The sequence below is a fragment of the Porites lutea genome, chromosome 14 (genome assembly GCF_958299795.1).
Source record: "Porites lutea chromosome 14, jaPorLute2.1, whole genome shotgun sequence".
Taxonomy (NCBI): domain Eukaryota; kingdom Metazoa; phylum Cnidaria; class Anthozoa; order Scleractinia; family Poritidae; genus Porites; species Porites lutea.
This window is the reverse complement of record NC_133214.1, coordinates 21,351,245-21,366,493: the sequence shown is the minus strand read 5'-3', so window position 1 is coordinate 21,366,493 and position 15,249 is coordinate 21,351,245. Positions and strand designations below refer to the sequence as shown.

The window sequence follows — 15,249 nt, the reverse complement described above, 5'->3', positions numbered from 1 at the left end:
CGCGGTGTCATTTAAAGAATGTCGATTTCAGCCATCGGGCGGCACTAATTGACGTTCTCGTAGTTCAAAATGGCGACCCACGGAAGTTTTGGCCATTTCCACACGAATCCGCACGTGTTTGAAACCGCATATTTTTTTTATCCGGATTCATGTGGACGGGGCATTATTCGTGTTTCTAGTACATTCAATTTTGTATCCATTAGAAAAATAGTTCCCGTTGAAAGTTATTTCTATCAAGTTAGCTCTTCTTGACAATGGATTTGCCCTGAAATAATGCAATGCACTGCTCACTCAGTACACAAAACTGAGTTTCTGTTTTCCTTTATTTTAGCTTCTTTTAGGGTTGTGTATGCTGCCATTCGTCTATTTGGTTTCATTCCTGTTCAAGGGGCCGCTTGCAGCCTATGCGACGACCGTTTTTGTCCTGTCTGTTGTCAGTATGGTAAGACCAGTCACCTTTATAGATGATATAGTTGAATTTACTCAACTAAACAGGGACTACCATTGGTTGATGCTCGGTCAAGTGACCTTGACAAAATTCGAATGCATCCCGATCGTGATACAATTCAGTAATTGTACCCCGCACGTGATAGAACAGTATGTGATCAAAGCATGCTGGACAGTTGTGTTACCACCATCCAGTGCGAGAGAAACGCGGCCAGTTTTCACGTTCGAAAATGAACGCAACAACATCATGAAGCCTAAAGCTAAAAAGCACTTAGTATTTTCGAAGTCATCCAAGTTGAGATGCGGAGTATTTTTGTGGAAAAATCAGCAGAGACATACTGACCCTTGCATGCATGAGATTAAATGTCTTTTTAGCTGAAAAGGACTTCTTCTAAGTGGTTGTAACTCGGCCTTCGATACAACCAGCGGTCTCCCCCCACCATCCCCCCCCCCCCCCCCCCCACTTCGTCAATTAATAATATGAAGTAATTTTGGTGTTGTGGGGACATAACAATGATTTTTCCTTTTTTCATTTTAGGCATTTCTGATAACAAACAATATCCTAACTCTGAACGGCAAGAAAGACGATGCTGATATTGTTCACTATATCGGTTTGTTCTTTCCAACCTACTCGTAAGTTTGCCTTTTTTTTGACATATTTACCTTTATTTTTTGGTCTTTTTTCATATTCTTCGTCTCCTGTAAGACTAAACGGAAGAGTCATATCGGAGAGAAAATGTGAAAATCTGGCGGGAAATTTGAACGTTTCAAAACAAAAAGAAAATCTAAAAATGCCAGGTTGAGTTTAAATCGCATGGGTTCTCGTTGTAACACAGGTAGCCCAAGCTCGAAATATGACCATCAGCACTGTTGGGTAACGTTCAAAATATAAGGATTTGTATGGGAGAATAAATAATTGTTTGTGTAGCCTACGGATGTGAAAGGATTTAAATAAAAATCGGCTAACCTCGCTTAAGTTGTATGTTCCTTCTTAACTGTTTGGTTTTCAAGCCGATATATGGCCATTTAATGAGTTTTGTGGAAACCAGTTTGCTCTCTCGAATGGAAAGGCCTAGAGACCTATAGAAAGAGCAATTAACTGGTTCCAATAAAACCCATTTTTCTATGGTCATTTAAAAATATTTCGAGCTTGGGCCCCTTGTACTCAGTTTAAAAAAATACTAAAATCTTTAGGTCAGGGCACTATAAATTAAGTAATTATAAACATTCTCTGTTTTCGTTTAATAACAGCCTTTCTGCCAGTATCATGGACATCAGCCAAAACAATGTGAATCGAAAATACTGCCACCCCGAGTAAGTAAACAATCCCCTGTTCATTTGTTTAGTGCCTTTTATATTAAATTTGCTTTGGAAATAAATTCACATGCGCTTAAAACTTAGATAAACCCACTTCTCGAGATTCATTTCTAGTAATTAGCTCCTTTGCACACGCTTGGATTTCACTTAGTAATGGTTCGATAGGGGGCGGGGGGGAGGAGGGGGGGACTCCTGGGAATTCTTGCTGGGGGTGTGCCGCCCGGTTCTCCAAATCCTGACCCTCAAAAAATGCCGGTCTTTTTCACATCCATTCTCAGACCTGGCCTTTAAGAAATTATGTCATCATTACTTAGATTAGAACAGCAACAAAATTTATTTCTTAAAATTCATTTCGAATTCGCAGATTTCTCTTTCTTTCTTATTCATTTGGAATGAAACAATAAATACGTTCGTGCATTCCCCTAGTTCCCTTGCAAACCATATCCGATTCCAGACCAAAATGAACAAAGTCTATACCTGTTTTGAGACCAAAACGGCGCAACACCGTGCCCTTTTGGGCGGCACATACCCATGTGACTTATATAGGGAAGTACCCCCCCCCCCCCCACCCGCGGGAGGGGGTTTGCTGTATGGCAAGCCATCACAAAGCTTTGAATGTTATCAGTCGAAGCCTTCCTAGGTTAATTTAAACGTTCTTTTGGCCTTCTTGCCCAGTCATTTCGGTTAATTTTCAACATAATTAAAAATAAGAATTAAAAAAACTGTAAATTGTAATTTGTTTACCCACGAAGCACTAAGGAGTTCTTAAAAACTCGTTTAAGGGTGTCCGCGCGTTCCAGATCGAATTGGAATTTGGAAGTATTGGTTTTTGAGGAGAGGTGAAAACCAGAGTACCCGGAGAAAAACCTCTCGGAATAAAGGAAAGAACCAACACAAACTCAACCCACATATGGCTTCGATCCTGAGCTTTAAAGTTGGGCCACATTAGTTGGAGGCGAGTGCTCTCACCACTGCGTCACCATTGCTCTCCTAACTAGCCAGGAATGGCTCACTGACTCGATCGCAATCAAAGCTTTGTGATTGGAACGAACGCTTGGATGGCGTACCATCCAGAGAGCCGTAGCTAAGTGGTATCTAAGCACGTGACCAATTTCTGCAAAGGAATTATTGTTACTCTTACCTTAAACCTGTCATTGACTTTGCAGAACTGGCATTTCTTGCACGTGGACAAAAAATGTTCTTGATTGGGACCGTCCGGGGGTGGGTCAGGCTACATTGTACATGTTCGTGGAGGCGATTGTTTTGTTCCTATTCATTCTTCTTATTGAGGTAAACATTTCGCCAGACTGTCCGTCATGCCCTATTTTTTCGTGCGATTGTTAAGTGCGAACACGTCTTTTAAAAGGCTGCCTTCTTGATTTCGCACGGTGAAATGCTTATTTCCAGAAAATATCCATATCCCCCGAAGGCACTTTTGTTTCGACGACCCAACCCGTTGTAAATGTCATAGCCCATCACCCCTGATTTTCCCACTTGGTTGGATATCCCCGGGAAAGAATATTTCTGTCAAAAATGCTAATGCACTATACTTCAATCTATGCCATCTCCTTCCCCTTGGGGATATCGCCGCCTTTTGGACCCCCCTCCCCCCTCCCCTCAGAATATCCTTTGTCCTTCGTTGGCGTGTATGGATATTTTCTGTAACTACATAATCTTGGCTGTTGCAAGTAAACCGCGTGCTTCCCCAATATTATGAATGTTTCGCTTTGGTTATCATTTTTAGTAAAAGATGGTGGCTGTGGGATTGTGAACGATGGTCACGATGTTTTGAGTTTTTTTAGTAGCTGTTTAGCTTTTTTACTATAGCCTTGATATATTGCACAGTTTCGCCAACTTAAGTAGTTTGGTTTACTTTTTGCTGTCAGAGAGCGTCTGAGAAATTATGTTTTCTTTTTATCCACATACATTGTCTAAACTGATTTTGTTTTTTGAGACACCTGATTTGGCTTTAATTCTTGGGGTTTGTTGTCCTATTAATTTCATTTAAATTAACTTTATTTTTTCTCGTGGTTTCTTTCACAGATGAACTTTTTTATCAGTGCAAAGGTTAAGATCTCTCCAGAGCCCCAAATGAGGAGAAAGGAAGGAGAGGTGTAATATTACCGGACTTTATTTTCAGTGTTTGTAAATGTTTCTATACCGTGATCAATGCTGAAAAAAAGCTTTGAATTGAAGTATATAAACTGGTGTTTTTAGGCACTTGACTTTTTTTATTGTCTGCTTCCAAAACCATAGCTATTTTGACGATGTGTGTGATTTCACGATGGATATGATCAACTTAAAGTCATTTAATCACAGGCTAATTGTGGCAAAATGTCTTTGTATTGATGCTTGTAGTTAACTTTCGCTTTATTATTTAAGTTTTTTAAATACAACTTCTTTGCCAAATGCTGCTCAAAGTTTTCTATTTATTGCGTTCGACAGAGGAAAACGCATACAAATCGCTTAATCCACAAATAATTTGAAAATTTTCCCTTAAACGCTACATACAGTAAATGACTCAAATTTAGCACCACAGAGGGTATAACGTCATTGCCACGTCCATGCAGTTCATGATCCTGACGTACTTCCTTGTCCTTATCTACTACTCTTGTATTTGTTTTAATTATTTTTGTTTATTTAAAACAGGACAAAGACGTTTTTAACGAGCGTGTTCGCATATTGTCTGCCCAAGAAGGTAATGCGGTTGAAGCTGAGGCTGTCGTACTCAAAGATTTAACAAAGGTTTGTCATACAGTCAATTCAATGTATGGTAAAAATAGCCCACGGGTACTTCTCTACGCATTAATTTGTATCAAGCGTTTCGATGCATATGCCTGTTACTGACAACCCAAATCCTGGTCGGTAGAACTCCCTATAAGCCTCCATTACCCGCAACCCGGCAACACAGCCCGCCCGCCACACCCAGCCCAAACCCTGGCATGTCCCACTAAGACTGCAGGCTCAGTGGATGTTTGGAGGAAAGCAACTGAGTAAACGAAACCTGAAGCTACGGGGGGTGGGGGTTGGAGGAGTAGAAAAGCATCAAAAAGTCCAATCACAGCGAATCGCCTCGAGCACTGAGGAGTGTTATATATAAACTACGAGCCCGAGTGGAAATGTACGCATTAACCGCGCGAGAATACCGTTGCTCTTTCAACTGCCGAAGGCCCAGTGGCGCAACAGTGGAAAGTGCCATAATGCTAACCTAAAAGGGCAGCCAGGGTACCAAAACACACGAACACTACGCTTCTCTGCAACACCAAGCGCGTTTGCTCTAAGTAGTTAACCAAGCTTAATTACATTGAACCCTATAATTCACATTTGACTTCTTTTTGCGGCTGTTCACAGGTATATCGAGGTACACACGTAGCTGCAGTTGATCATCTTTGTCTTGGTATTCCACGTGGAGAGTGTTTTGGTCTCCTTGGTATAAACGGTAGGTGAACCGTTGCAGAGCTAGATAGTGTCCCTTCCTATCAAATGGTTGGACTAGACGATTTATTTTAAATGCATACATTATAAGCTGTGGTTTAACGAACAAAATTTTATTAAGTACCAGGAGGGTTGCTTTATCATTGTAAAGTCCGTACAGATTTATCGTATTTGTGAAATGAAGCAATCAGTCGAGACTGACGTGCTACCTATTGATTGGTGGATATTATATTGATCAGCTATTGATTGGTCAATATTATGTACTGCCCGATATTGACCGGTCATTGATCAATATTTTTGAAGGTGCGGGTAAGACAACGACATTTAGCATGCTGACAGGAGACCTTAGCATAACGGAGGGCACTGCTTACCTGGATGGATTCAACATCCAATCAAATTTGAAGCAGGTACTATGTCATTCTATCCATTACATGTTTACCTTTCTTTTCTTGCAGACGATAGTTCACTCTCGAGTTTACCATGATCGCTGATTTTTTCTCTTTATAAGAGAGTACAAGTTTTTAATTTTGTTTGCCCTGCCACTTAAAATTTTCGTGTTTTTAACAGGTTCAACAGAGAATTGGTTACTGTCCTCAGGTATGTAATTTATTGAATTATTTAAATTTTTCTTACGAATGTTTATCGGCGCTTATATGGCACTAGTCTCCTTTGGGGCCGTTTGTTGTGTCGTCACGCAACGGTTCTCCGCACAGTAGTGTTGTGTGGCGACTTAAAAACGGCGGCGAGAGGACTCATATAGCACTTGCTACTGAATAAAGGGACAATACATTGTATATTGTTACATTTTCATTTTGCTTTCTCTGCCAGGAACTAAATATAATCTTGCTGAGCACTCTATAGCACTCTATGCACAGAAAATCTTTAAAACATTGGGAGACACATTTCAAGCCTGAATGAAGTGAATGGAGAGATTTTAAATAAAAATCGTATCCATGCATAAACTTTACCTTTCTCGTTTGTTTTTGATTTCAGTTCGACGCTCTAATCGAACTTCTGACTGGACGGGAGATGCTAACCATGTATGCTCGGTTGCGTGGAGTTCGAGACGAGAAGATCAAAGGCATTGTTTCAGACATTATTCATCTTCTGCGTCTGGAGAAGTGGGCGGACTCTCTGTGTGGAAACTACAGGTACACCCTTGGTCTTAGTGATTGTCTTTTGCGTTAGGCCTCGATAACGTGGAGAAAAGTTGTGCCGGGAAAGAGCCCTCCTAGCCGAGTCAACGTAAGTTACAACCATTTGCAAAAGTTCTTGAGACACTGTACCGTATTTTGGCATAAATGGCCTGTCGATGGTCTTGTGCTTGTGATCCCCCCTCCACCCCTTTATCAAAGTTGCTAGCATTACAAGACATGCTCAAAACTTGGAGGAACAACTTTGAATGGGAGGGAGGAGGGAGGTCAGAGTTATATCTCACAGACCTGTGACTAGCAGCGATTTGAAGCATGAAAGGTTGTTTTTTCGTGGGAGTGTCTCAACATTTTTGTAACTGGTTGTAGCGTGAAGGAAAAAGGTGACCTCTTTGCTGGAGCCAACAATGCTGGCGCATTCTCTGATAGTCTCGCCTTGGCCGCGTTGATGCGGCTGGGCGAGAAACGTTGGCCCGGCTAGGAGGGGAACCCTACACTGTGCCATCAAAACTTATTTACCCGCCAAGCTGGCTCACTCTTCTAGCCTAGCCATCCCTTTTTTTTCTCATGTAAACTGTTCGCCAAGTTTTGTAAGGAGATTTAGGAAAAGTTGTCCAGCCCAGGGTAGCTCGAGTAGGCGAGTGACCCTTCAACCCGTGACACGCTTTTCTCCGTATAATCGAGGCTTCATTTTTTCCTTTTGTTGTTAAAGGCCTTTCAGAGTGAGGTGCACTTATCATTTGTTTTTGTCTTGTTTTTCAGCGGTGGCAACAGACGAAAGCTGAGTACAGCAATTGCTTTGGTTGGAAATCCACCAATTATATTCCTGGTAAGCACCTTTGCACGGTAAATTAAACTGTACATCGTATTGTGGTTCTTTTTTTGACTGTTCTGCCTTTGGAGGACAAAAGTGGACCCTTTAGCCGGATTAGAATCCATGAGCTGGCAGCTACGGATAGTCAAAGCTTGAGTCTTTTAGGTCAGTCTAAAGAAATGAAAAAAATAAAAAACCTCTGCCCGGTTAGCTCAGTGGGATGAGCGCCGATCTACCAAGCGGGAGGTCGCAAGTTCAAACCCTAGCCGGACCACCAACAAAAAAAAAGACTAGGGAGATCATGCTGGCCTTAATCTAAGACTTTATCCTAGGTCAGATGATCGCTTCATTGGGTGATGACGTCAATTGCACGTTACAGAACCCCCAGTGCTGTTAAAAAAAGTAGGAGACCGGTGCTAGACCCCTGTGGTGTGGTCTGTTTGTTACAGGGGAAGGGGACTGTCACGGGCCCGCAGTAATTTGCTTCACGCTGTTGTGGTTACCCTGCCAAGAATTGGCGAATCCAGTGAAAAAGGAAAAGAATTTTGAGCAGGAGTCACGGGAAAGAGTTTCAAGGCTTCCTCCCTGGACTCTGCTAATGCCTGTCTGGATCTTCAAAAAAAAGGGAAATTACCATTTAAAATTATGTATGCCTTTTGTTGGTCTTGCGTTGCCCCAGTGCGACGTTTGCATCCCAGCATGGCGGTTTTGTACCACGTGAATGGCAAGCTGCAAGGGATGCTTCATTGTTTGTTTTGTAGGATGAACCCACCACTGGTATGGATCCAGTTGCCCGACGCTTTCTGTGGGATACATTGACCGGTGTCTTGAAAGACGGACGCTCCATCGTGCTGACGTCACACAGGTACGCGCATCAGGGACCTTAAGATCCGACGACGGCGAGGGCAACGAGAACGTTAAAAGAGCAATAGATTAAGATTAGCAAAACGAGATCTTTGCACGTGCAGCACACTTTTTTGTTCATTTCTTTGCCATCACCGCACGGCTACGGCGTGAAAATGTCTAATTTCACGTTTTAGGGAGGACGTAAAGAAGTCACGACGAAATTGTCTTTCTCTTTCTGAACTTATGTATCACGGTTGTTAGGAATTCAACTCCTGGAGAGTTCGCCTGTTTTTGACAAAGTGAGTGAGTTGGAATAATCGCGATGAAGATTGAAAGAACCCGAATTAACTTAATTAATTTAAGTGACTTGTTCGCTGCCGTCGCCATCCTCGGATCTTAAGGTCCCTATACGAGTTGCACATGCTACCGAAACAGATTGATACTCGTGAACAGGGAAACCAGGAACAAATATACGCCTTGAAATACCGTACAAATTCTTTTAAGCACATGTTTGGGCTGGGTATTTGGTTAAGCCAGACTGTTCCAGTGTCTTTTGTTCAATACCAAGTGGACGCACTATGCACCAGCATTTCGCCGATTTGCTTATTTAGAATAGAACGTATTAGTGCGATCGCAATTTGGAGTGCTAAAATATAGTTTACTTCGTGTATTGGTTTGCTTCAGACGCCAACCTCCTGTTTGTTCAAAAAATGAACTTCAAAACAATAGACTGAAATATCCTCGCTGTTTTAGCGGTTTTCGCCGGGCATGGCCGAGAGCGCTTGTTTGCAGGCTAAGAATGGAATAATTACGTACCAGTGAGGCTGAGGATTTAAAGAAATTTTGTTTTGTTTTGTTAGTTTATTTTTTGTTATGCACAGACTTAAATTTGTAGCATCTTAGCGGTTAAAATGTTGACGTGGCTTTCTCTTTCAGCATGGAAGAGTGCGAGGCTCTTTGTACAAGACTGGCGATTATGGTGAACGGACACTTCAAATGTCTTGGCTCCACTCAGCATCTTAAGAGCAGGTAAGGCAAGCTCGGGGCTTGAAAAATTCTTGAAGTCCAGCACGGCCTTTGAGCAAGCAGCTCTCATATTTTTTCCTGCCCGGGGCAACTACGTGCTTAGAGGATAACTTTCCTGCACACTTGTCCATCGGGCAAGTGAGCTTTAAAATTTGCTTTTCCAGCAAGAAAATCTACTTGTATTGTATTGTATTTTTACTCCATCCTATAGATAATACATCAGTTGTATAATATTAATTAGTACAAGGCTGTTTAAACTATAAGTACATAATAGCAACAAAAAAATTTAGAATGGAGAAGGGCACGTTATAGTTAAACTAATTATGGCCCTTTAACAAGATTGACTGATTGATTGACACGCACAAAAGTCAATATTGAGCAAGATAATATTTTTAAGTGCCTTTTCGAACAGGATTTTCGATTATTTATTGCGAATAGAAAGGGGGAAATCGTTCCGTCTTGCTTCTTTCCTTTCTTTGACATATTCAAATAAAAGACACCAACAGGAACTCTTACAGGAAAAACTAAATTATTTAAACACACAAATAAGGCAACAAATAACACTAAACTAGCCAGCTTCAAAAGACGCGGCCATCATCATCGCTGACCGCTGACCGCTGTATCACGGACCACCGGACGAGACTTCTTTTTCGAGCCCTGCAATCTCTGTACTGAACCATTCCTTTCCTGAGTACCGTTACCTCGATGCACCAAGGTAGAATGTTCTTACTACTGATCGACAGAGCAAAATTAATGATTTTAATTCGGTATGTTGCACACCAACAGCAACTCTTACACGAAAAACTAAATTATTTAAACACACAAAAAAGGCAACAAATAACACTTAACTAGCCAGCTTCGAAAGACGCGGCCATCATCATCGCTGACCCCTGACCGCTGACCGCTGTATCCCGGACCACCGGACGGGAGTTCTTTTTCGAGCCCTGCAAGCTCTGTTCTGAGCCATTCCGTTCCTGAGTACCATTACCTCGCTGCACCATTTTTAGTCACGTTTTCTGCGCTTAGTAGTGTTTAATTAGTTAGTTATAGTAGCAATTTTATACCTTTTACCTTTTTATTGTTATATTTTATATACTTTTTTTTTTTTATTTATTATTTTTTTTTATTGTAATGTCTTTATTGTAATGTCCTTTTATTGTAATGTCTTTCGTAATTTAGCCTATGGCTGCAAGGTATTAAGACAATAAAGCATCTATCTATCTATCTATCTATCTATCTATCTATCTATCTATCTATCTATCTATCTATCTATCTATCTATCTATCTATCTATCTATCTATCTATCTATCTATCTATCTATCTATCTATCTATCTATCTATCTATCTATCTATCTATCTAGAAGGTTCTTACTACTGATTGACAGAGCAAATGAGTTTAATTTGGTATGTTGCAGGTTAAACACGTCCCAAACCCTTACGATATTTTTGCGCTATGTTCAGTGAGCGTGAATAGAATGCCTCCCTTATTATACAAAGCTTTAACTACGTTGTAAGGAATCTTTCGTATAAAATAAGCCTGTAGATGGGGAGCTTTTGATGTCTTAGTTTATTCTTTCTCTCTTGTTCTTAATTTCCCATCGAGTTCAAACTCAGATCGGCCGTTGCTCTTCTTGTTAAAATCATCCGTTATTTTATTCACCAGATTTGGAAGAGGGTATACATTGATGGTTAAGGTCGGTAACCACCAACCTACGGTCTCGCTCACAGGCTCTGAAGGTAAAGTAAAAATTATACCTTTTTGGGAAACTGCCCACCTACCCCTCCCCTTAGCCAACATTAACACTTACTTCTCACTTAGGGCAAAAGGTTGGCTTAGGGGAGGGGCAGGTGGGCAGTTTCCCAGAAAAGTATAATGATCCCAGTAAATGAATTGGTTGATAATGTTAACGGATTCAACGAATTGAAAACTTCCTCAGTATAGTATCAGTGTGTAGAAACTTGTGGTTTCCCGAAGTATTTTGCCCACACGTTTCCCGCTAGGGTCGCCTTTAATCGTAGGTTAATACATTGAACTTCAAAATTAACTGTGGAAACATGTAGTGTAGGTAAATCAGTGGTAACTATTAACGGAGCCAATGAACGGAAATCAAAGGCGCAGCCTTGATCGTTAAGAACGTATGAGAAACATTCCAAAATAACTTGCGCTAGAATTTCTGACATAGAGTTAGTGCGTGGAATTTTGTGTTTTAGAATTTCTAAAAAAAATAGTGTTGTTTTAAAATCTAATTTTAGGTGCTGTTGGGAGAAGAAGGGTGAATATATCCTCTACATGTCACAATATTTGCGACAAACAATTGTTATCTCCCCATTTTGTTGGGAAATTTAGTCCAGGTTTTTTTTGTCCCAGAGGATGCACTTGCTCCCCTTTTCTAAGTCAGGTTCTTTTAGAAATGTCTTCTGTTTGTTACTTCTAGTAAATCGTGTTGAAGTTGTACCCGCCTTTCAAAGTCCCCATGCTGTTCCTTCAAGCCAGCCCCAGGTCTTCGCCAATCCAACGGCTCAATTGGACAACCCTGATTCCGCCGCGGCAATAGATGCTGTTAACAGAGTCATGCAGTTTGTTTCCAGTGCCTTTGGCGGAGCAACTCTTATGGACAGTCACAGTGTAAGTCGCGCAAATCCCAGTCCCCTTCGAAGCCTTCTTTGTGTCCCTGGAGAAGTGTTGCGTGACGACACGGCTATGTTGAAGACTACTCAAGTCCTGACTGAGCTCAATTTTACTCTTAGGAAGCCAAACCTGTATTAAGCGGACACCCTTGGGGAATAACCAGCAGCCCGCTTAATACAGTTCTCAGTGCCGAGAAATACAGCTCTAAGTAAAATAGGCAATGGCGTCATTTCGTTGCTATATCAACTCCGATTTCATTGCAACCCTGATCATAACAAATTTTCATCTTCATCTGATACAGCCGCGGTGGTAATTTTTCAAATCTTTGTTAATGACGACGTGGTTTATGCTCAAACTTGGAAGGTATTGACTCTGAAAAACCCCATCAAGCCACCTTAATAGAGGTGTCTGCTTAATACAGGTTTGACCGTTCAATCAATACTATACTGAACCAAGCAACCGCGAAAATCAGGAAGTTCGTGTTCTTCAGTTAAATTTCCATTGCATGAAGTTCTACTTTTTAGAATTGTAATGGTTTGCGCATTGTTTCTTTTAGGGAATCTTGCATTACCAGATAGTTAATGAAGCTCTGAGCTGGTCATACATCTTTGGTCAGCTTGAAAGAAATAGAAGTGCGTTGAACATTGTGGATTACAGCATCAGCCAGACAACACTAGAACAGGTAAAGTTGTTAAGCTCATTTTTGAGGAGCAAGAGTGGCACACTGGTGAGAGCACTTGCCTTTCACGTACAATGTGGCCCGGGGTTTCTGGGTACTCCCGTTTTTCCCTCTCCTCAAAAACTAAAACTACCAACTTCCATTTCGATCAGTTATGGTAGACGAAGAACCACTAGGTGGATGTGTTATCTTTAAATCATTATGTATCTTTTTATGTATTTACCAGTCTTCTCAATTTTCCAAAACTCAATCTTGACTTTAATGCGTGTTTATTTACTTTTTTTAACTGAGAGAACGCCTGAGTTTTAAGTTCCAGGATTGCCTGGGTAAATAACGCGGGTTCAATGGCCATCTATGGCGACGCTGCGTTAATTACGTAAATAAATAAGATTATAATTGCGGGCGACAGGTTGCTACGCATGCATGACACGTCTGTACCCAGCATTCGTTTTATCAGGTGAAACGTTCGCAAAGCACTAGCGTTGGAGCAAGGGCGTTTTGACCTTCGATCAAACTCGCCCGCTCTCTTTAGCCTTTGGTTATTACCAGTCATAAAGATTATAAAATACTGGGTCTGAGAGTTGGCACTGATGAACATCGTTTTTGAGCATATTAGAGGCCCGGTCAGGTCACATTTGTGGGATGTGGCCTTATTATTTCTCGGCTTTTCTTGGTAGGTTTTCATCAATTTTGCCAAAGAGCAGCACTCAGAAGACCGCACTTCAGTCAAGCGAAAGTGCATGTGTTTTCCTTGCTGTCGGTAAATAGGTAATCAATGCTTGCTGAAGTCCCTGAGTACCAAGCAATAAAAGTTCCAAATTAGAAGCAATTTTAAGTAACCAAAAAATAGATGATAAATAGTGTTGGTGCTTTGAAGATAAAAAGAAAAAGTAACGCAACGAAGGAAACCAGTGGTACATATAGAATGCAGGATACTCATGTCTGGAAAGAGTCCCAACTCTTAAAATTTGTCCTGATTGCCTGCGTTACTGTGGTTTTGTACTTTTAATGTTTTTGTGAATATACTTTAGCTTAAACCCTTTTCTCTGGGTACACGTCATAAACAAGTGGTAATAGTGAAGACTATTGCCGTGGGCTCTTGTGTATAATGCTCAATATAATGATATTATTTATGATGATGGTGATGGTGATTTTAGGTATACTTATACTATATATATACTTAAAGCTCAAAAACGCTTCACAATAACTGTTTCTTGAAACTGAAAATAGATTAATGGTTTTTTATAACTTCAACTTGCAATTTCTCACCTGAATTACACATAAAGTGATTACAGAATAAGTGTATAATAAATATATAGAATATGTAAGATCGTCAGGTCGTAACGACTGTGTTGATAAAACGACTTCAACAATAGTTCTGTGAATTCTACATGGCCGCCCTTGCGCGGGTTGCGGCTTAATACATCATGAGTGAGTTCTGAAATCCTACTTTCGCCGGTGCGTTGAACATGTGCGTGGACCTTAAATTGTAGAGGCGCTTCGAAAAGTTAAAATATATTTAAGCAATAGACCACTCTTTTTATGGGTTTACCGGCGTGATAACCCACGCGGGATGTTGGGAGTACACGAGAAAAACTTATAAATCACTCGCCTTCGGCTCGTGATTTACACGCTTTTCGAGTGTTCTCCCAACATCCCAAGAAAGTGTGGTCTATCGCTTTTATAAAATAACTTTAAGTTTTCTATGAGGCATAGGTTTTTAACCAATCAGAACGCACGTACCATCTTAGTTATTTTATAAATATATAAACAAAGATTCATTGTTAAGAATACAATCAAATCATGTTTCTTTGGATGATACTATCATCCCCGTTGATCCTTAAGTCTAGAGTAAGACTGGTATTGTGGTATCCTGAGGCGGGATTTTCTTTATTGATTTTGAGGTTATACAAAATTATCTTATATAAACATAAGAAAGGATATATTCAACTACATATACTGAAGATATAAATTAAAATAAATATATATGAAAGATAAAAGCTGAACGTAATAGAATAAAAATATATATATTCTTGTTTGTTTTTAGTTATTATTTTATAATTTTAAAATGTAATCTTAGTACGCATTCTAAATGAAACTTATTTACGTTTATAGAAAGCTAGGAATAAATGATTTTTTAGTCAATTTACGCGTTGTGAAGGATTTTATATTTATATATTTTTTTTGGGGGGGGGGGGAGGGAGGTGCAGGGGGATAAAAAAAAACTAACCCCCTCGTCACACAGTCTGTGAAAATACTCTGTGTATTTAATAACAAATAGATTTGTTATCAAAGTTGCCTCCTGTCGGTAAAAACAGCCTCTTCATTTGGTAAGTCGGTCTTATCCAACTACATTAACAAAATATGTTAAAGAACAAGTAACCTTTAGAACTTCACTTTAAATTGTTTAAGACGAATAGACAATTTGTCTATGTCAAATATTTTTTGTTATTATAATTGTTGTTGTTGTTTCTGGCTTTTCTAAAATCCTTTCACACTCAGGGATTTTATGTAAATACACTTATGAGACAATGAAGACTAAAATGGCTAAGATCAGAATTTCCAGCAAATTATAATTCCAATACATTATCGTACAATGATGGCCTCCAATGTACAACTTGTTCCCTGTAAAATGGGAACGTTTCCAATTCCAAATCTCGAAGCATTTTTTGTATTGTTCGTGTTGCTATTGCACCCTACAGTGTACACTATAAAAGGAGTAGACTGTAACTGGGAATGACAGAACGTTGCTGTAGCTTCTTCTCCTTATCTACTGGTGGGGAAACGAATGGAAACAATCACAGGGAGAATTGTTGAAGTTTTTATACACATTAAGCGATTGCAATTATTAACGCCCTACACTTTAATCTTTGGGGGCAGCGTGGCCGAGCGGTTAGAGCGCTGG

At 40.2% G+C, this 15,249-nt stretch overlaps 1 protein-coding gene across 1 annotated transcript in view; it reads left to right on the top strand.

Annotated features, from left to right (window-relative positions):
- LOC140924056 (phospholipid-transporting ATPase ABCA3-like) overlaps nt 1-14,474 on the top strand; it is a 46,126-nt gene extending 31,652 nt beyond the window's left edge. Inside the window, exons 26-42 of the mRNA XM_073374056.1 lie at nt 332-442; nt 986-1,080; nt 1,699-1,761; nt 2,931-3,054; nt 3,808-3,876; nt 4,414-4,509; nt 5,116-5,203; nt 5,503-5,606; nt 5,767-5,796; nt 6,193-6,350; nt 7,113-7,179; nt 7,926-8,029; nt 8,947-9,039; nt 10,700-10,773; nt 11,472-11,662; nt 12,222-12,347; nt 13,022-14,474. Coding sequence (XP_073230157.1) covers nt 332-442; nt 986-1,080; nt 1,699-1,761; nt 2,931-3,054; nt 3,808-3,876; nt 4,414-4,509; nt 5,116-5,203; nt 5,503-5,606; nt 5,767-5,796; nt 6,193-6,350; nt 7,113-7,179; nt 7,926-8,029; nt 8,947-9,039; nt 10,700-10,773; nt 11,472-11,662; nt 12,222-12,347; nt 13,022-13,108 — 1,680 coding nt within the window. The 3' untranslated portion in view covers nt 13,109-14,474. The remainder of the gene's footprint in view (nt 1-331; nt 443-985; nt 1,081-1,698; nt 1,762-2,930; nt 3,055-3,807; nt 3,877-4,413; nt 4,510-5,115; nt 5,204-5,502; nt 5,607-5,766; nt 5,797-6,192; nt 6,351-7,112; nt 7,180-7,925; nt 8,030-8,946; nt 9,040-10,699; nt 10,774-11,471; nt 11,663-12,221; nt 12,348-13,021) is intronic.
- The last annotated feature ends 775 nt before the right edge of the window (nt 14,475-15,249 follow it).